The 21,847-nt window shown below is 45.5% G+C and overlaps 1 protein-coding gene across 2 annotated transcripts; it reads right to left on the bottom strand.

Moving 5' to 3' along the window:
* Positions 1-228: 228 nt before the first annotated feature.
* On the bottom strand, positions 229-21,713 carry PLA1A (phospholipase A1 member A). Of its 2 annotated transcripts, none has more exons than XM_080987193.1 (11): positions 21,212-21,713; positions 19,897-20,098; positions 18,932-19,109; positions 17,231-17,339; positions 14,444-14,545; positions 12,779-12,868; positions 11,652-11,819; positions 8,580-8,669; positions 7,191-7,299; positions 3,889-4,053; positions 229-1,198 (listed from the first exon to the last, which is right to left on the bottom strand). In XM_080987193.1, the coding sequence occupies exons 1-11, from the start codon at positions 21,231-21,233 to the stop codon at positions 1,114-1,116; spliced, it is 1,320 nt and encodes a 439-aa protein (XP_080843319.1). In that variant the 5' UTR covers positions 21,234-21,713; the 3' UTR covers positions 229-1,113. The 2 variants fall into 2 exon arrangements, with proteins under 2 accessions (XP_080843319.1, XP_080843318.1); XM_080987192.1 differs by having other exon boundaries at positions 21,181-21,711.
* Positions 21,714-21,847: the final 134 nt, after the last annotated feature.

Here is a 21,847-nt window from a genome sequence, read left to right on the forward strand (position 1 = left end):
ATCATAGATTTTTATAATGGCATTATGATATTGGCAGTTTTATTTCAATGACTGCATCACAGAATTCACCTTGTTTCACAGCTACCACTCAGTGACACAACATTTTTGTTGACTATCACAACCCCAATACTTTTTTCCTTGCCAATTCAGGCACCCTAAATGCAGTGCTTCTCCCCCTGATGGTATACCACAGTGCAGAACCTATAATATATAAACCACACAATCCTCTTCCTTTTGTTATGTTTTATTATTGACTCAGTAAATCACATAGTTGTATCCAGTGCTTTTCCCCCCTGGGGGTACTGAAGGGTACGCAGTACTGGCATATTTTTTCCTAGAAGAAAAGCACTGGCTGTATCCTATATTTCTTTATTGGTAGTTGTGAGGACCTTTTTTTTTTTTTTAAAGCATGCAATCCTTTTTCCTTCTTACCACTTTGAACAATCTGATGTCATAATACATAGTTTACGTGCTACTTGCTTTGACATGTTAGGAAAGCATAGCAGCTGCAGCAGAACCTACAAACAGAATATCAAAGGAGACTATTAGCATCAGTGGATACCTGAGTCAAAATCATGATATCAGACACTCCTCAGTGATGACTGCACTTGTTTTACAAATGGTTGAGTTTTAGCAGCTGTTATCGGAAACAATACGACCCCTACAGGTAACACTCGTCACTAGAAATGGGCAAACTCTTCCTGGGTTGACTTGGGAATGGAAGTGTTCCCAGTCTCTCATAGTCTGCTGACTCCCAGCATGCTGTCAGCTAGTATACTGAGGTGATGTAGAAGAGGGAGGGAATAATAAAATCTTCCTCTTGCAGGGAGCTTCAGGATAACAGCACTATGAAACATCAAGGAAAGTGACATGTAAAGAACGCAATATTAATTATGTCTAATCTACGGACAAGAATGTGCTATGAACAAATGCAGCTCACATTTGCTTCAAAGAATTCCATTCCTAAACACTGAGAGAACACAGGAACTGAGAGAATTTCTGTATCTGCATCCACTTAGTTCCCCAACAACTGGGCTTCTATCACATTTTTTTATTTTAGAATATATGCCTCCATCCTTAGGAGTCTTCTTGTTATCTCTTAGCTCAGTTGTGCTAATCACAGGCAACGGTGAGGCCACGTAGAAGTGGGTTGTTTCGCGTCAGAGTCAGCAGCTGAGGTAGACAGAATATCTCCTTACTGTAAAAGAAAAAGACTGAAGTTAAAGGATGCTAACAAATCCAGCGATAGGGTTGGGAGGCTTTTTGGTAAAGGCATATTAAATCAGCCAGCATGGTGACTAGAAGATTAGACAGCAGCTCTCATCGTACAACTTTTTTGGCCCTTTTGAGAATTGCAGTCCAACATCTGCAGCACATCAAGCCGGTTACCCACTGCACATCTGTCCTGCGCAAGTCCAGAGCCACAGGGCCTCAGGTCTAGGGCCGGCCCATCCATGAGGCAAGGGGAAGCGGCCACCTCAGGGTTGTTCAGGCTGTTTTGTTAGCCTGCTGGCCTTCATTTTCATTTCATTTCACTTTTAATTTGTATACCTCTTTTCTATATTACGATAGAAAAGGCGATTTACAAGCTGAAGAAACAACAAAACAGACAGCAAAGATCATGCACCTTATAAGAATCTGATCCAATACCAAAAAGTCATAATACAAACATAACTTTAAAATAAAAAAATCCTTCCAGTAGCACCTTTAAGACCAACTAAGTTAGTTCTTGGTATGAGCTTTCGTGTGCAAGCACACTTCTTCAGATACACTGAAACAGAAGTTGCCAGATCCTTCTATATAGTGAGAAGGTGGGGAGGGGTATTACTCAGAAGGGTGGTGGGAATGGGAGATTGGCAGATAGCTGAGATGAGCCTGCTGACGACTCTTAACGACTGTAATAGGTCTTACAGGAAAAGGCAAGGGGTGAGAAGGTGAGAAATGGCTTAGTCATGTATAATGGGATAAGAATCCAATGTCTTTGTTCAAACCAGGTCTCTCCATGGTTTTAAGTTTGGTAATGAGTTGCAATTCAGCAGCTTCTCTTTCCAGTCTATTTCTGAAATTCCTTTGTAGTAAAACAGCTACTTTGAGATCTTGTATAGAATGTCCTGGGAGATTGAAGTGTTCTCCTACTGGTTTCTCTGTTTTGTGATTCTTGATGTCAGATTTATGTCCATTTATTCTTTGGCGTAAGGTTTGGCCTGTTTGTCCAATATAGAGAGCTGAAGGACACTGTTGGCATTTGATGCCATACACAATGTTAGATGATGAGCAATTGAATAGTCCCGAGATGGTATGTGTGATGTTGTTGGGGCCAGTAATGGTGTTGTCCGGGTGTATGTGGCAGCAAAGTTGGCATCTGGGTTTATTGCAGGCTCTGGTGCCAGTGTCCGTGTTAAGTCTGGTTGTAGTATTATTGTGGGTTAGGAGTTGTTTAAGATTGGGTGGCTGTCTGTAGGCAATGAAAGGTCTTCCTCCCAGAGCTTGAGAAAGAGAACTGTCATTGTCCAGGAGAGGTTGTAGATCTCTGATGATGCGTTGTACTGTTTTAACTTGGGAGCTGTATGTGATGACTAGAGGTGTTCTGTTATTTTCTTTTTTGGGTCTGTCTTGCAGCAAGTTCTCTCTGGGTATAAGTCTGGCTCTGTTGATCTGTTGTCTAACTTCATCTGCTGGGTATTTTAGTTCTGAAAAGGTTTGCTGTAGATCTCTTAGGTGAGAGTCTCTGTCTGTAGAATTGGAACAGATGCGGCTGTAACGTAGTGCCTGGCTATATACAATGGACTGTTTGGTATGTTTGGGATGGTAGCTAGAGGCATGTAGATATGTTTGTCGGTCAGTTGGTTTACGGTATAAGGTGGTGTCTATGCGCCCATCCTGTATTTTTATAGTAGTGTCCAAAAAATGTATTTCTTGCATAGATTGATTCATTGTAAGGTTGATTGTGGGGTGAAAATCATTAAATTTCTGGTGAAAGGTGTCCAGGGTCTGTTGACCATGTGTCCAGATGATAAAAATATCGTCAATGTATCGCAGGTACAAGAGAGGTTTGAGTGGGTAGGAGTTTAGGAAACGTTGTTCTAAATCTGCCATGAAGATGTTGGCATACTGTGGGGCCATGCGGGTGCCCATTGCTGTGCCGCTGATCTGAAGGAACAGGTCATCACCGAATTTGAAGTTGTTGTGGGTAAGGACAAATTGGCAGAGTTTGGTGGCAAGGTCCGCTGTGGTTTTATCTGAAATGGTGTTCCTTATAGCTTGTAAACCATCGTTGTGTGGGATGTTGGTATACAGAGATTCCACATCCATAGTAGCTAGTATAGTATTGTTGGGAAGATTATTTAAAGATTGTATTTTCCTCAGAAAATCTGTGGTGTCACGTACATAGCTGGGAGCACTGATGGCATATGGTTTCAGAACTTTAAAATATACAACTTGTATCAAATAAAGCAATATTCAATTGGGATATAATAGTAAACAGTAGAATTATATGCCAGCCAATAATGAACAGTTTACACTTAACGATTACAATAAAGAATTACTAAACTATAATCAATAAAAATAATGGAAGGTCACAATGCATAAAATACCACAAAACATCCCAAACCATGTAAAAGGGTGGGACGTGCAAGGCAGCTGGAGTGACAGGTCTCGGTTTGGGAGGCAATGGCTTGTTTTATATTGCCAGTTTCTCCCACACAAGTGGGCATTGTTTGGCCTTTGAGAGCAGCCCCTAATGAAAAGGGAAGAAATCCCTCACATTAACCTCTTGATTATCTGCGTGGACCCCAAACTCCACAAAATGAAGACAAAAAGGCTTTCCATTCCTCACTCGGTAAAATTCCCTTGCCGGTTGAGTCCTTAGAAATCATGCATCTTGGTTACCTGGTGTCGACAGGCAGGGGAGCAGTACAGAAGTGGCCCAAAACAGGAGTCTCCTCTTTATTCCTCCTCCAGGTCTTGTGACGGTACTGCAGCGTCACGCTTTTCATCTGGCACCATGGGGCAGAGTGGGGCAGGAGGCCTTTGCCTACGGTCTGCTGCTTGGGTCTGCGAAAGACAACAAGGGGATGCGAGGAAGCAACAGGGACTTTTTGTGCATGCATGATAAACTTTAAGGTGTATACAGACAATCCTTTACATGCCCCATTCACATATTTTGGGAATAATAATAATAATAATTTATTATTAATACCCTGCATACCTGGCTGGGTTTCCCCAGCCACTCTGGGCGGCTCCCAACAGAATATTAAAAACACAACAAAAGATCAAACTTTAAAAACTTCCCTAAACAGGGCTGCCTTCAGATGTCTTCTAAACATCAGACGGTTGTTTATTTCTTTGACATCTGATGGGCGGGCATTTCACAGGGTGGGAGCCACTGCTGAGAAGGCCCTCTGCCTGGTTCCCTGTAGCTTCACTTCTGGCACTGACTGAGGGAACCGCCAGAAGGCCCTCGGAGCTGGACCTCCGTGTCCACACAATATTACCAGCCTTCTGTAAACAGCTCATGTTTCCCCAGCTGTTGTTCCCTGTCCCCCCCCCATTCCATTTACCCCAGGGGTGCCCAACTTTTTTCAAAGAGGGCCAGATTTGATGAAGTGAACATGTGTGAGGGCCGACCACAGGGGCCGGATTGAACCTGCCGGTGGGCTGGATTAGGCCCCCCAACACGGGCTGTGGACATGCCTGATTTACCCCACCCCGAGCCCACTAGGAAATAGTAGCATAAACTCTACCAGTGTGTATGCCCTAGATTTCTACTTTCCAGCCCTTTGATGAGTGTGTAGTCTTTTGCACATGCAAGGAGATTCTGGGAGGTTAATCCCTGCGCCTCTTCACGTCCTTCCTGGGCGAACCTTCACCATTATATTTCCCTCAGAACCCATTTGTTGGTTTATTTCTTTGTATGTATTTGTGTGTCCCTTCCTCTTTCTTTGACTGTTTAGAGTTTCCTAAGCTTTACAAAAGGGAAGAGTTAAAAAAAAAAAGGGGGGAGGTGGGGGAGTAGCAAGGTTTCCTCCCGGGTGCAAAAAGAGGGTGAAATTGCCCAAGATTATTTCCAACATGTTTGGGAAGTCCCATCACCTTCCCTTTCGGTAAAATAAGAGAAGTTGCTCCACAATCTTTTTGCTCTGTCAGGTTTAGCATAGTAAACAAGCCTGCAAGGCTGGCAGCTGATCTCGTGGCAGAAAGAACAAAGGAGTCAGATGACAAGCCTCCTGCCGGAAAGAGGGATGTTGCTTGCCTTCCCTCAAATATATATATTACACACATTAACAACAACAACAACAATTTACAGTCCCATGTTTACAGCTCTAAGCAAGAGAGGCCAATTATCCAAGGGGTGGAATGAAAGAATGGTGGCCCCAATAATCAGGAAAGACAACATGACTGACCCAGCAAAATGTAAACTAATCTCCCTATTCTCAGCAATGAGCAAACAGTGAAATGTTCTGATAGGGCACTGCAAACCTATTCAACAGTATGCCCACCTCTAGGGGTGGACAACTAGGTGGTTTGTTGGGACGCGGGTGGCGCTGTGGTCTAAACCACTGAGCCTCTTGGACTTGCTAATCGGAAGGCCGGCGGTTCGAATCCCCGCAACGGAGTGAGCTCCTGTTTACTCTGTTCCAGCTCCTGCCAACCTAGTGATTCGAAAAATAGGTACCACTGTGGCGGGAAGGTAAATGGCGTTTCTATGCACTCTGGTTTCTGTCACGGTGTTCTGTTGTGCCACAAGCGGTTTAGTCATGCTGGCCACATGACTCGGAAAGCTGTCTGTGGACAAATGCAACCCCATAGTCACCTTTGACTGGACTTAACCATCCAGGGGTCCTTTACTTTCACCTTTTTTTACCTGTTGGTGCCCCCTGCTGTTCAATTTGTACTTAAGCAATATTGCAATTACCCCTATCCAGTGCTGCTCATAAGGTGTCCTGGGGACGGGGCAGTTTCTCTCCTGCTGCATGCCAAGGGTAGTGTTTTTCTTTATTTCAAAGAAAATGCAATCTCCTGGCTCACACATTTGTTATTAACATAAATTGAAAACGCATCTCAGAGAACTTATGAGTGAAGTGCCTGGCCCTGACTGTCAAGGGCCCTCTGCATCCAAAGGAATGCACATGGTAGATAGTTAAATCTTTATTGTCAAAGCTGACACAGTCGTTTCTACAGCTCTGAATACCCACACACACCAGTCTAGTGTCTAGACAGCTATTTCCCGGTCCACACCCTTTGGAGTAGTTGCAGCAACAGGGGACCACTCCCCTCTATCAGTTTATGTACCGTCCCCTGATGGGCTGCACACCCACAGCCAGAGACTACACCTGTGTGGAAGCCTTCAAAGGCTTCCATGAACTAGGTCACCTTGGATTCATCCCACCTTGAAATTTTGGCTCTGCAGGGGGCCATAGTTCTGCAACCACATGGTTCTGCAAGCAGATGTGGATGCCATGGGCTGTTTCAGGGATGTGCATGCCAGTGTTTTGAGAAAGAACCACCATCTTCAGACTGGGCCATCCCTTTTGCTGAAAAGCTGGAGGCTGACACCCACTTCTCTGGCTCTGTGGTGCTCCATGTCCCCATGTGCCCCCTCACCCTTGCCAATCAGGCATTCTCCTGGCAGGATGCTACTAGCTTGCAAGTAACACTTTCAAGTACGATGGTTGCAGACCCTGGGAAGGAATCGCATGAGTTGCTGCTTGCTTTCACCTGCCAAACTCATGAATAATAAAGACGTGTCTTTGGTCAACAACTGTGTGTTCCTTGGCTGAGTTTGGTGGAAATATGGGAGGAGTGGGCTGATAAGGGAAGTGGTTCGTAATATAATAAAGTGCTTCTCAGTGAATGATCTCAGTGAGTGGATCTTCCCCAGGAAATTGATGAAGTTCAAAGTAATAATTCTCTGTTATTTCGGGGAAGGGGAAGGGTAAAGTGTCTACTCTTGGGTGGAAGTTTGTGCTGCTGTTATATTCCACAAATGTGACTGTTGCAGAGAGTCTTGTGAAGATACTTAGGCTGCAATCCTGTACACACTCACCTTGGAGTAAGTCACATTGGACTTAATGGGCTTTACTTTTGAACAACTATGCATAGGATTGCACGGTCAACTAAGCAAATCTTGAAAGGAAAAGGGGACAGAGAGAATCGTGAGAAGCACATCAAAATTGTCCGTTGTTACTCACATGATGATGCTGGTGCTGAATGAGGAGTTGCTGCTGAGAAAGGCTATCTCAATGTTGGTGTCCGAAGTCCTCCTCGTCTGCAGGCGAAATTCTACCAGGCTATGATACACTAGGCAACAGAGATCACATTTGGGGCAAAAAGCACTGAATATCTTTAGACTCTGGCTCTAACAGAAGATGGCTGCTATATCTTTTGCAAAGCCATCCATAATTTACCCCTCTTGAAACCATTTAACTGCTCCTTTGTTAAAGGTTAGAGTTAGGGTTAGGAACTGCCATAATTCACAGCTCTGGATGCATTTTACAGATTTTTCAGAGCTGGTTCCTCAGCATCAGAGACCTTAACACTACAGACTGAACTTTTCTATCTCTGACCATGAACAGTTTTTACTGGAGCCAATTCACACATTCAATTCCAGCCATCAAGTGTAGAGAAATCAATTCCCGCAGCCAGCATTAATGAAGCAGTCGCCCCCACAAGCCCCTTTCAGATCTTTCAATCGTACATGCTACATGTGCAGGGAGGAGCAGGATCATAGCAGCTGTTCCCACTCCTGACCTACACATTTATCTGAAGATCTGCATAGATCAGGGGTTGCCAGCATGGAATCAGCATGACTGAGTGTACCTCTTACAGGGCCTGCGAATGGTCTCAGTAAATATACCCTCAAAATCCATAATGCATTAGACTATTTGCTCCTCCTGCTAAATTCCTGTTTGCATTGGCTCAGCCTCTCCTACGGTGAACATGCCCCCTTAAACCTTCCCACAGTTCATTGGATTCTAGGACAGGACACCTGTTTTAATTTCCATTCTGAACAGAAAAGAGGTGCAAGTAGCATCTATCTGTAAGTATGGCAATGGCTGGCATAGGTTTTTTCCCCTTTGGGGACCAATGGGAAGGGAATGCCCCCACGTTTTGTGGCCCCATCTATTTTTCTCTTCTTTCCTCTCTCCTGCCATTTTGTGTTAGGCCATGGCACTGTGGGAGCCATTTTGTAAGACTAACACCCAATGCGCTTTCCTCAAAATTCCAAATGTGCTTGCTCTGGCCCCCCAAAGATTGGTAGTAGATCATGGCATTGTGCTCCACCCATGCCTTACAAGTTTATTTGATAGTCTGCACAAAGCCTAGATGTGTGCTCTGTGTGTCTAGAGGTCTCCCATGTGACTGTGAAAAAACACAGTTCCCAATCATATGGAGAGAGATGCGCATGTGCAGGCTCCATGCAGGCCTTCAAACAAATGTGCACAAGTCAGATGTGTGAGAACAGTGCATGAGAGCCCATTCCCTACACTACATCTGTAAGGGGCTCCCTGTGGGATTTTGATATCCTCTGCCGTTGCCTTGAAATATCAAGAAAATCTCAGCCCTCTGGATGCACTCACCACAGTATGGTGCTGATGCAGCTGTGGTCAGGTAAACCTTTACCTCTGTCGATAGTTTCCCCACGTGGACGCCTCCATTGTCTAGCAGTCCTAAAACAAGAATAAATGAAGTTTCTAGTCCTTATGTCAGTGAAGTATGTGACCTGGTGAAATTCAATATGTGAGAGGAAGGCTGAATAAGATCCCCAGCAGTCAAGGGAGAGATTTTCAGTCCTTAGCATAGCATAGCTAGCAGATGTAGAATATATGTGAAATGAGAAAATACATCTCTCTTGTTTTGCTTATTGTGCATGGGTATACAAACTGTCATTGCTTTTCTCCCAAGGAGAAAAGCAATGACAAACCTATACAGCATCTTAAAAAGTAGAGACATCACCTTGCCAACAAAGGTCCGTCTAGTTCAAGCTATGGTTTCCCCAGTAGTGATGTATGGAAGTGAGAGCTGGACCATAAAGAAGGCTGATTGCCGAAGAATGGATGCTTTTGAATTCTGGTGCTGGAGGAGACTCTTGAGAGTCCCATAGACTGCAAGAAGATCAAACCTATCCATTCTTAAGGAAATCAGCCCTGAGTGCTCACTGGAAGGACAGATCCTGAAGCTGAGGCTCCAAGACTTTGGCCACCTCATGAGAAGAGAAGACTCCCTGGAAAAGACCCTGATGTGGGGAAAGATGGAGGGCACAAGGAGAAGGGGACGACAGAGGACAAGATGGTGGGACAGTGTTCTCAAAGCTACCAGCATGAGTTTGACAAAGCTGTGGGAGGCGGTGGAAGACAGAAGTGCCTGGCGTGCTCTGGTCCAGGGGGTGACAAAGAGGCGGACACCACTAAACGACTAAACAACAACAATACAAACTGTCAAACGCATCTCTTAGAAGAACTTGGGTTTAGGGTATTTGGTTTGAGAGAAAGAAACAGAGTCTTTGCAGACATGTACACTGTATATCTGTATGGGTCACGATGGGTGGGGTATAAACAAACAAACAAACAAATAAATCATCATCATCATCATCATCATCATCACCACCACCACCACTGAAGATATTTCTGTAACTTTGTGTTAAGCATAAGCAAGATCAGAATCTAGATCACAAAACAAGACCATCTCTAGGCTCGTTTCTCATACATCCTGTCTTTGGCGATTTTATTTTCCATTGTCTGAGCAAAGAGAGGGAATGAGAACAAAGCAGTTTTGTTACTAAGACACTGTTATGGTCCCATTTGCAGCTCAGGGCAGCACACATGAATTTCCTCTCATTTTATCCTCTCAACAACCCTCTGGAGTAAGGAGACGGACCAAATGTGACCACTGAGCTTTGTGGATACGCTGGGAATTGTGGCCAGGCTTCCTCAGCATAGCACAAGACGGGCTCACAGAGGAAGTATATGTAAAAGCTTCATAATTTGGAAAGTAAAAATACCAATTGGGAGCAGGGGAGGTGTTTTGCTACTCCTCTTCTTTGGTGTTAGCTGTCACTACAAGTAAGAGACTGTTTGCTTGAGTTGAGCAAGGGTTGCCTCCTGGTCCAAACCAGGAAAGCTCTGTGATTAGTAAAGCAAAAACCAGCACAGGGCCTAAGCCCTGGCTGCCTCTTTGAAGATGAGGAAGTGGTAAACTCTTTCCTCCGAACTACTTTTCCGCAATGTGAAGCAACCAATCTCTCTCAAACAGAGAGACCTGCTGGTAGCTCTGCGAAGAAAAACAAAAACACCCAAGAACAGCAGCTGTCTCTGCGTCTCCCCCTCCCCTTACAGACCGAAGAACAGCTGGGGTGGGGGCTGGGAGGTCTGGTTCTCTCCAAGCCTTTAACCAGAGAAGGGATCAGGTATTTCCCATTCCAACACCTGCCCAGCCTTAGTCGGAAGGGATGCAGTGGGAAATGGTAGGAAATAACCCATCCCTGCGATATCTCTGTGGCAACCAGAGTGTGGGAAAGCCAAGTGGTAGGAAAAACCAGAGAAACTCTGGCTTGAGTTCAGAGTACAATGCAAGACAAGTGGCTTTTTACTTGAGGGTGTATCAGGAAGACAAAGACAGTTGTAGCTCGGAAGTCGAACGGAATCCGTTCCAGAAGTCCATTCGACTTCCAAAACCCAAAGTGCGGCTTCTGATTGGCTGCAGGAAGCTCCTGCAGCCAATCGGAAGCTGCAGAAGCCCCGTCAGACGTTTGGCTTCCAAAAGAACGTTCGAAAACCGGAACACTCACTTCCGGTTTCCGATCATTCGGGAGCAGGAACTCCCAAGGCGTTTGGGAGCTGAGTTACGAAATACTTCATTATCAGTCTCTTTTATACAGGAATGCCTACGGTACAGATAAAGGAACACAAATTGGATCTCCAGACCGCTAAATGTGGATCCCAAACTGGACTGCAGTTCTAGATCTGATTATCGGTCACCTCAAATTATGCCATGTGTGCAGGCAGGCAGTTCATGGGTACCAAACACACTCCTTTTGGGAACCTGTGTTGCAGCTCAGGAGGGGGAGATCACCTGACTGGGTTACCTGTCTCATGTTTCTCCTCCTGCTGCCGCCTGAGAGGATGGTCACCAAGGGGGGCCAAGGGCTGACTTTTCTCACTCTGCATGGTGTCAAATAACCCATGCTTTGAGACTGGCTTGTTTAGCAACTAACCATTTAAACCAGAATTTCTGACTTGCACGCATTGCGGAGAATATTTAACTCTGAAAGGATTCTCAGCAGACCTCTTTCTCCTGGCCACACAGGATGCAGGAGGGTGTGAGCTGGTGCTGCTTTGCTGAGGCTGATTCATACAGTGTCAAGCCACAGTTTGAAGGCAAAGCAACTCACGAAACCATTGATTCGAGCTATTTAATCTTGCATCCTGCCATTCAGAGTTTATGTCTGCAATTCCGTCTATTTCCTACCTGTGTAGAAATTACAACATGATTGTTAAGGACAGCAAGACTTCAGCTCCACTCCTGACCGACAAGACTGGATCCCTGACACCTCTCCTACACTCAAAATTTCCAGCCAAATTCTGGATTTCTAGATCCCTCTGCATGCCTGATGCTGCTTCTAATTCATCGAAGAGGCAAGCTGAGCAACATACCTATTGTTGGACAGGAGAGGGGAAAAGGGTCCAAGCAGTCCAAGCAGTGGCCAGTTAAGAAATCCTTGTAACTCGAGCAAGGGAAAGCCATCATGGGGCAGGGGTCAGTCAAGGCGCTAATGTAGAAATGTACCGATCTCATATGGTCGCAGATCAGGTAGTTATAGCCTGAAGAAGAGGAAAACAGCATATAAAATGAGGCAAGCACTCCTGATTATCAACTCAGCGGGTGGAATAGCATTTCTCACCTTTGGCAAAGATTGTGCATCCAGAAGCACTGGGTTGCCATACATCTGGGAAAACCCCGACATGTCCTCTTTTCGGAGGCCAACACGCCCATCAGGGTGGATTTTTATATTTTAAAGGAAATGTCTGGTTTTTTTTCAGATTTTGGGGGGCTTGGAATCCACCCAGAGTAGAATTGTTGTTGTTGTTACAACAGAAAGTGTCAAAAATATTTATAGGAATCTGATCTCAATGTAAATATCACCATAAATACATGGAGCACCATATGGGGTAAAATATATTTTAAGGCTATATCAGCCCATATTATTTTACCACTTAGTTATGTTTCTCTAAATGAATATCAGAGAAAATTCAATAAAACTAGTGCACATATAAGACACCAGTTCAGCTATGAAACTCAATCCCGCGTGTCATGGAGAGTCTCTACAACAATTCACTTTAACTACCTTTGGCTTTTTAGAGATTTCAGATGTACGGGTATTTCACTTTCTGCTTAGTTTCAATGTATCAATGTGGGGTTTATTATATATTTGTATGCCCTGGGCAACAAGATAAAGTGACTGAAAAATTTAATAAAAATGAAATAATAAATTGAGGAACTTGCTACCATGGGTTGTATTCATGGCTAAGTGAATATGGACATCAGTGCAAAGATTCCTTCCCTTGTGGATCCTGCTGCCTGAGGCAGTCACCTCCCCTTGCCTTGTGGGTGGGCCGGCCCAGCTGGCAAACCTGCTACTACTTTGACAGCGCTCACTGGACTTGAACAGAGGGAGCTCCTGATATAGTCTGCCTCCATTTCGTTGAAAACTTGCAATGATAAATGGTGAGGAGTGATGGATGGCAGTGAAAAGCAGCTTCTACTGTATTAGTAAACTTACCAGATGATATAAAACGGGGACATCCAGGCTGATCTCTGCCACCATTGACATAGTAATCAATGTGGCCAACAGGTATCCGGATACCAAAATCTGAAAGAAGACCTGAGTTAGGATTGCACTTCTATCTCGCATTCAAAATATTCCATCTGGATATTCAGGGCAAAGTCCCAGTTAGAAGGGTTGACAACAAATGGAAAATCCATTAACCTAATTCACAAAACCTTTGTGTGTGTGTGTGTGTGTGCGCGCACACACACACACACACACACACACACACGGGAGTGGAAGAGGTCTTATCATAAGAAACCCTGGTGTGCTCTGGTCCAGGGGGTCACGAAGAGTCAGTCACGACTAAACGATTAAACAACAACAAAACAATGTGGTGTGGATCTATAAAATGGACTTTTTTATTGAAATTTGTAGACTTTAGTAATGTTAATATAAATGCTAAATATAACAAAGGGAAAGTATTAGCACTCAGAAATTAATAACATGCACTAACAAAGCACACACTAACAGTGAACCAGCAGTTGTTTATAATTTTTTTTAACTGATCATTTTATTGTTTTAACCTTTTTGCAAAGTGCTCTGAGGTTTTATTGCATCCACGTTGTATGTTGATCTTGTGAAATATAATAATAATAATAATAATAATAATAATAATAATTTTTAAAAAACTTAAATACAGTAGTGCAATTCACTGTTGTGTGCCAGCCAGAATGGGAGAGAGACTACTCGTATGGGGGGAAAGGCACTGTTATATGTACCCCAATCTCTGAGTGGTGAGAGACTTCAGGGGTGTGAGAGCACATCATGGGTTTGATTTCTCTGGGATGCAGGTCACTGGTTTCTTTATAATATATGGCTTCACTTACACACACATATAAGCTGGAGGGTTTCACAGCATTAACACTCCAGCCAATCTTATTTCCCAGTTAGCTTTCTTTGTACTCAGCGCAGAGAACAAATCTGGCCTCTCTGTGGCTTCCCAGCTCCAGGTGAGACTAGATAAAGGCCAGCCCTTGGTCTCCTACCTATGAGAGGACATGTTCTCCAGACAGGCAAGCGGGTGGAGGAAAGACCTGCCCTCTCCATCTCCATCTCTCCCCTTTGCTTATTTTATATTATAAGCTCCTTGAGAACAGGGGTTTGCCTACATTTGCCTATGGAACTCTGTAAGGCACAACATATACAGTTGTACCTTGGAAGTCGAACGGAATCTGTTCCGGAAGTCCGTTCGACTTCCCAAACGTTCGGAAACCAAGGTGCAGCTTCTGATTGGAGCTTCCTGCCGCCAACCGGAAGCCGCATCGGACGTTCAAGTTCCAAAGAACGTTCGCAAACCGGAACACTCACTTCCAACGTTAAACTCGCAATGCGTTCGGGATCCAAGGTACGAGTGTACTGATGGCAGCCAAAAAAAGTGAGCAGACAAATGATCTTCTATCTTCTCCTGGCCAGGAATATAGAGTGGTAGGGACAACATTCACAAAGTGGCCACCTTGGTTAGAGAGCCTGGACCTCCTGCATGTCCACCACTGCAGGAAGCAGGGTGTTTTGGTTGGTATCTTCATGAAACTCGGCTCCAGCTCTCCACCTTGCAGAAGGAGGGGCAAACAAAGGGCTTGGGAAGCATCATGGGATTGGCCAATGCAACCAACGTACTGTCTGCATCCGTGTGAATGGCTTCCACAAAGACAGCATCTCCCGGATCTAGGCGCTCTTCGCGACTGGCCTTGGTATACTTGGGCCCTGCAGGATCCAGACCTGGAATATGGATGAAAAACAGAGTGCTGCTATGGTCTGGGAAGTCTGTGGCGAGGGCTGGATTCTAGACACACCAAAGAGGCGATTCAGTTCAACGCGTGGTAAACTCATACAGGGAAATCCGGTAGGGAAAGATGGGACTCCACAGCGCCATCTAGTGTCACAGTGTTATATTGCACATACAACACATATAAAACACTTTTTCTTTACCAATCTGGTCCTTGATCTCTCAACTACAGTGGTACCTCGGGTTAAGAACTTTATTTGTTCTGGAGGTCCGTTCTTAACCTGAAACTGTTCTTAACCTGAAGCACCACTTTAGCTAATGGGGCCTCCTGCTGCCGCTGCGCCGCCAGAGGACGATTTCTGTTCTCATCCTGAAGCAAAGTTCTTAATCCAAGGTACTATTTCTGGGTTAGTGGAGTCTGTAACCTGAAGCGTCTGTAACCTGAAGCGTCTGTAACCCAAGGTACCACTGTATTGTTCTTTTGCTTGGGCTGCAGCCCTGGTAGATGAGACAATCTGGCTCCGGGAACAGCTTAGCCTCAAACCAAATTGCAGCAAAAGCATTTCTTACACCAAAATGCTCAGGAATATCAAGGGACTATTTTTTTAAATAAAAAATCGGATTCATAGCACCACTGAAGGCAAAGAAGACTGTGATAGCCACTGCTGGATCGACAAAATTTTGCTGAAGTTGGCAATAACTTGCACAACTGCCGGCTCTCCCAGCCCTGATCTCTGCACTTCCTCCTGACCTCCCTTCCAGATACGCCTGCCCACTCCCTACCCTGCTTTCAGCCAGTCAATATGCCAGTCAATATGTCTAGCTCCACCTTATGGAGCTAGCCTCCTAATTCCGGAATTCTCCTGTAGGCCAATCAGGTTGTGGATTCACTTCCACCTGGGGCTGGATTGGGTGGCTCCTGCAGACCAATCATACTGTTGCATTGTTCTAGGACCAATCAGACTGCTGCATTTTGGATCCTATTGTTCTAGGACCAATCAGACTGCTGCATTTTGGATCCTATTGTTCTAGGACCAATCAGACTGCTGCATTTTGGATCCTATTCAACTCAGTACATAACACTGGCCCTGTTTGCTCCCGCCCCTCGTTGCTGGAGTAGCCTGGACGCCATCAGTAGCTTCCCACCCCAAGCAAGAGGCCTCTCTCTAGGCTCAGGGGTGATCACTAGATGAGAGCAGAGGGCAGCCCTGGAGCTCTGAGGTTTCAGTGGTTGGGTCAGAAGAACCAAAAGATGCCCCCATGTTGGCCAAACCTGAATAATAGGCTGCAAGAGGAACAGAGCAATGGCGCCCCCTCAGCCCAACCCCCATTTTGCTTGCCTCCCGCTTGGCCACCTTCCAAGAGCCACCACATAATTTTGCTGCCCTCCTAAAATGCCCCCTGAGGAGTGTGCCCCCTTTTACGTCCCCCTCCAGATGTGGCACTGGTGAGAGAAATTATAGTGACTAGAGAGCCCTGGGTGAAATATGCCCAGAGTCAGAATTCAGCTAGCGCTCTGGGTTCAGCAACTTTGGCGTTCAAAGGAGGAAAAGGTTTTGGTGTTGTGCAAAGTGTGTAATTGCAGTTCCTTCCTCTGCAGGAAGATCGACTGCAAGAAAGACAAAAGCAGACAAGAAAATGTCTCAGGAGAGGTGCACTGACGCTCCTTCCAAATATGCAAAGGTTTGGGGTGGGTGTAAATCTCTCTTTGCCTCATCTGGCCCCTCAGAACACGCCTTTGGGGGGACTTAAACGGGCATGGACTGAGCCCCAGCTCAGCAGGTCTCTAGCTCAGCCAAAGTGCCCTTGCAGCAGTTTAGCCCAAGATCCAGACTCTCTTATGGATCTTGGATTTGACTTGTGCTATAATCCTCAACATTTTGTAGTGGCTATTAAACATCTGTGGGCATCCTACATTTTTCTCACCATCAACTTTTTTTCTTAATACATTGTGCCAAATAGTTTAGCTATTCCAATTAATTCTATAAATATTGAACTAAAGAGGCATCAATATGCCTTCCAGCCCTTGATTTTGTGAATGTGTGTAATTTTTATTAAATTTTCTGTTTTATAATTTAAAATACTCATTTTACATCCTTAAGATATCAATGACTTTCCTTCTTTTCTTTCCATGGTTCATTTTACATATCATAAATCCCTGCATATTTTACAAAAACTATACCATTCAGTATTCCATTATTACATCCATCAAAACTGTTGAATTTATCTTAATTCTGTCAGCGTTTTCAGCTGTATACAATTATTTCCCATATATTCAATATATTTCCCATATATTCCCATATTTTCAATAAACATTTTCCAATCTTCTTTCAACACACTCTTCTTGTTCTCTTATTCTATATGTTAAGTCTGTGAGTTGTGCATAATCTGTCAACTTAAATTGTCATTCTTCTTTAGCTGGGACCTCACTCATTTTCTGTTTTTGGGCTAACCAAACTTGGGCTACAGTGGGAACATACATAAATAATCTCAAAAAAGGTTTAAGAAGTTATCCAGACCTTTATTTTTGATTGTGGGTATGTCAAACTAGTCAAACCAGTAGGATTGCTAGAAATCACCTCGATAGCTGTAATGGCCTGCCAAAGTGGCCAAGAATCCTTCATTTCATTTTTTTTCCCATGGGCTAATATAGACGTTTTCCTTTTTATTCTTCTTACCAGTAATCCTTCCCAGTCGGCCTTCAAAGAAATGGCCTACCAAACCCCCAGCATGGGCTCCAAGGCTCACCCCAATAAGGTGGATGGATTTCTCAGGCACTCCCAAGTCCTGAAAAGTTAGGATGAACAGGATTAATTGACGCCATTTCATCATTTTTCTTCCCTAAAGCCCTCCAGAGGTTCCGGTAGATCTCATCACTGCTGCCTTTCCCTTCGTCTTGCAAGCCTTTTGGTTGGATGGTCACTAGCAACAGCTCCCCCCATGTACAGCACATAGGAAAGCATCAGAACAGGGGCTGGTTAGAAAGCAAATCTATCAGTGGCATAGCATGTGTTGCTAGCATCCTGGGCAAGGCAAGGATTGCTCCTCCTAACCTCCTTGCAGGAGTTGTGCAGGAGGCAATAAGGGAACCTTGCTGTGCCCCTGCGGTGGCCGCTCCTCATGGAGGCCGCTTGCCAGTTGCTGCGTTCACCTGCTCAGCGAGCTCCTGCTGGGAGCATCAGCTGGTGGTCTGGGGCAGGCTTGGTGGCATCCCAGCTGCACCAGAGCCACAGCTGCAGCAGGCCTAGGAGGAGGGTGGTGGAGAGCTGGCCGAGGCACCAAGCACAGCCTTCCCTGGCCATCTCTCCTTGCCGCACAGCACGAGGACAGGTACCAGCCGAACCCAGCTGAGTGGGCAGCTCTCCTTCCCATGCTCCCGCCATGGGGTGCATGCTTTTCTGGCCAGCAGCAGTTCTGCCCGGGGCAGGCGTCCCTTCACTGGCCATGAGGAGAAGGAGGCACCGTTGCAGCCCTAAAGATCCAGCCCGCGTGTGACTTGCCTCCCCGCGGCTCTGGAAGGCAGCAGCCACACGAGGGAGCCTGTCGTGGGGGCGCTGGGTTGTGCCCTGGGGCCACGGCCCCCCTTGCCCCACCATGCTATGCCACTGGAGGCTATAGAATGAAAGGTTGAAGAGGAAAAAAGGAAGAGGAAGGAAGAGAGGAAATCGACACACTGAGAGAGAGGAAAAGGAGAAGTCCCCTAGGGCTTCTGTTGAGCTTTCTAGCCCCTCTGCTTCACACACACACACACACAGAGTCCTCCCCTTTCCTTCCTATCAAGTCTCCAGCTGAACCCAGAAGTCTCTCATCCCTCCTCTGTGGGAAAAGGATCAGTTTTGGGCTTTAAAGAAAGTTAGAAAGAGAGAATAAAAGGGTCAATATTTTTAAAAGTCACAACAATTAACCAGGAACAGAGAGGAAGGGGATAAGTGGGGAAGCTGTTACAGGAGGAAGAAATGAACATGAAAGGAGTATGGAGTGGAGATGGAAACTGGCAGTTTGCAGGTGGGAATAGGACACAAATTTAGTATTAGAGGAGTAGAAATGACAGGAGATGAGTAAAAAGGTTGTGGGGGTTTTTTGAGAAGCATGGAGGGGGAGGGAAAATATAAAATAAAATCTTTTCAGAACTTAGAGCCTCTGGACCTGCAGGTTCTGTCTATAATAGGGAGACAATGACTTTACCCAGCTTGGGGAATGGTGAAGTGTGGAACACCCTGAGGTGGCAAAGAGTTTAGCTACTTTCAGGGAGGGATTAGCTATATAGAGAAAATTATGTCTGTAATTGCCAGTTGATTATGCTCCTCTCCACCACCATTTTGCAGCTGGCTGGCCCATTTCCGTGAAACACCCAAACTCAGAAATCCATTTCCACCTACCAGCAACTTGCGAATAAAACTGGCTATTTCTAGTGCCAACTTCATCACATTTTCCACTGCGGCATAATAGGCTGCTGTGCTGCCATGGACCCAGTCGACAGCAATCACGTTGGCTTGGGCTGCCTGCAACAGGGCCTTGATCAGCCCATCTGTCCAGGAGGGCTTTGTCCCCAGGACCCTGAGAAGACAGAAGCAAGGGAAGAAGGCAGGAGCTCATGCAATGCTGATTTTTGCACTTGGGGGGCTGGAGCACTGCACCCCCCAAATTGGGAGAAGCGTGAATTCCAGCAGATAACTGTGTTTCATTTTGCATATTGTTTGAGGAAGTACAAATTAGGGAGTTTCACATGCTATTAAAATATGAACCAAACTCTTCCCGCATCCCTAGAGATGAGAGCCAGTGTGGTGTAGTGGTTAAGAGCGGTGGACTCGTAATCTGGTGAACCGGGTTCACTACCCCGCTTTTCCACATGCAGCTGCTGGGTGACCTTGGGCCAGTCACACTTCTCTGAAGTCTCTCAGCCCCACTCACCTCACAGAGTGTTTGTTGTGGGGGAGGAAGGGAAAGGAGATTGTGAGCCGCTTTGAGACTCCTTAGGGTAGTGATAAAGCCGGATATCAAATCCAAACTCTTCTTCTTCTAGTTGCTGCACATGCTTCTTGAACATGCAGCCAGCGGAATACAAAGGGTGAGCACATTGGCCAGAAGGTAGCCCCAGCAGCCCCTTAGGCATGCTTGTAACATGCGGGGGGTTCATCTGAAAACCCTGACTGCTAAGTTTTCGATGGCTGGTCTTGTGTTTTTCCTTAGTAATGATTCTTCCCCACCACAATCTATTTTTCTTACATTCATCTTCACCTTGGGCCATTGAAAGTCCCCACACAAATGGAAAAGCTGTAAACAAGGAAAATGGCTGCCACTTAATTTAACTTTAGCTTGACCATCCATTTTTGTATGTTTGTACCTGAAACCATGGATTATTACTTTGGTTCCCAAGGTGGTGTTGAAACTGGAGTTCTGCAGGTCCTCCCGTGTGGAGAGCAGCTGTCCACAGCTGGGGTTGGAAGAGGAGAACAGGAGAAATTGAACTTTGAGACTGCTGCCGCGCAGTAAGCTTGCAGACTGGAAATCGGTGCATGCTTGGCTTCTTGTAATATTTTCAGACCCTAAAATGAGATGTAAGCAAAGTACGCACAGCCAGCTGTTATGTAACAAAAGCACTAAATAAAACTTGCGCGGTATTATTAAATGGTGCTTCAAACACCAAGGATCCGTTTCCACAGTTTGCACAGCTTCTCTGAAGCTTCCTACATCCCATCTCTTTAACTATGCACAAGAAAAGTTGTTGAAAGTCTGAGAGACAACTTTGGAGAAATCGTTTTTGTCTGGACTCTACTGGGAACAGTGAAGATTTCAACCTGGATTCTGATCTTATTTGGCCAACACTGGGGTGGTGGGAGGACTCTTATGGAAAATTTATGCTGTGAAACCTTCAGACTTATGCCCCCCCTGCCCCTCCAATGCTACTCTCTCCTCAAGGACACAATCATATGTCAGGGGATCAAACAGGCCACCCCACCCCACCCCAAAATCACAACCTCAACATTCCATGGCTCAGCTTCCCTCCGCACAGGTACAAAAAGCTACTGCATGCAAGACCCTGGTGGGGTGTTTTGAATAAATCTTATTTTTAATCAATCTTATTTTTGTGCTTTCAAATTGAGAGGTGCCAGGGCCAGCCAGGTTTGGTTTTAGATGATGATGATGATCTACTGTTAGTATAACAGAATCTGACAAAAGAAATAATATTAATCTTCATTTTCTCTGTATTTTCACCTTTCCCCCACCCATTTCTTCTAAAGTAAATAATCCATCTCCTTTTCAAACTGTTTGCCCAACTGCACAAAGCTTAGTTCCCAGCGCACGTATTTTCCCACTGCACAAAATGTTTCTGGCCCTGCAGCAGAACAAATCCTGAGGGGGGCAGGTTGCCTGCCTTTGCTTTCCTGCAGCCCGTCTCCTTTAACCTGCACTACTTGGGCCTGCAAAAAAAGAGGAGCACTGAGCATATGGCTGAGAGCTCAGCTTGAGAGATCACCAGCTGTGCACCTTTATCTCAACCCACCTGCACGTTCTGCCTGCCTTCGTTTGCATTACTGTTTGCTGAGCTGTCAAAATGCACCATGGACAGAGGCATCCTGGCTCTCTCCACGTCTGCCATTCAAACTCCTGCCAGTATCTTCCTTACCTGCACCAACAAAGATGAAAAGCAGTCGTACCATGATCGTTAAGACAGGACATCTCCTTGGGTCAGTAACCATCTTCCCTGTTGGGTCCTTCCTGGTTGTAGTAGATGAACGGGTGTGTGAACTAAAGCCCAGTGGGTCAGTCTGGGGTCTTGGTTAATGGTCAACAGGCACTGAGGCTTGGGACACCAGGAGGCTCCTTTCCCCTTTGCAACAATCAGTTGAATCCAGGCATCAGCTCAGTAGGAGGAGTTCCAAGTGCTGTTTTTTATGCATTTCAATGACCCCTCTGTTCAGACCGCTGGACAAACACTGGTGAATCAAAGCCACACAACCGTCTGGCAAAGAGTCAAAGCACTGTTTACTAACTCTGTTTCAAAAGATAGGGATGGAATGAAGCTGTTGATTGGCGGCCTCAGATCAATGGCAAGAGGCTGTGCAGAAGACGCTGCAAACAAGACAGGAGAAAGTCTACCTCCAAGGGCACTTTGTGCCCAATGGATTACCGTATTTTTCTCCCCATAGGACGCACTTTTTCCCCTCCAAAAATGAAGGGGAAATGTGTGTGCGTCCAATGGGGCGAATGCAGGCTTTCGCTGAAGCCTGGAGAGCGAGAGGGGTCGGTGCGCACCGACCCCTCTCACTCTCCAGGCTTCGCGCAGATCTCCG

Source organism: Podarcis pityusensis (assembly GCF_964106645.2).
Source record: "Podarcis pityusensis genome assembly, chromosome: 17".
NCBI lineage: Eukaryota > Metazoa > Chordata > Lepidosauria > Squamata > Lacertidae > Podarcis > Podarcis pityusensis.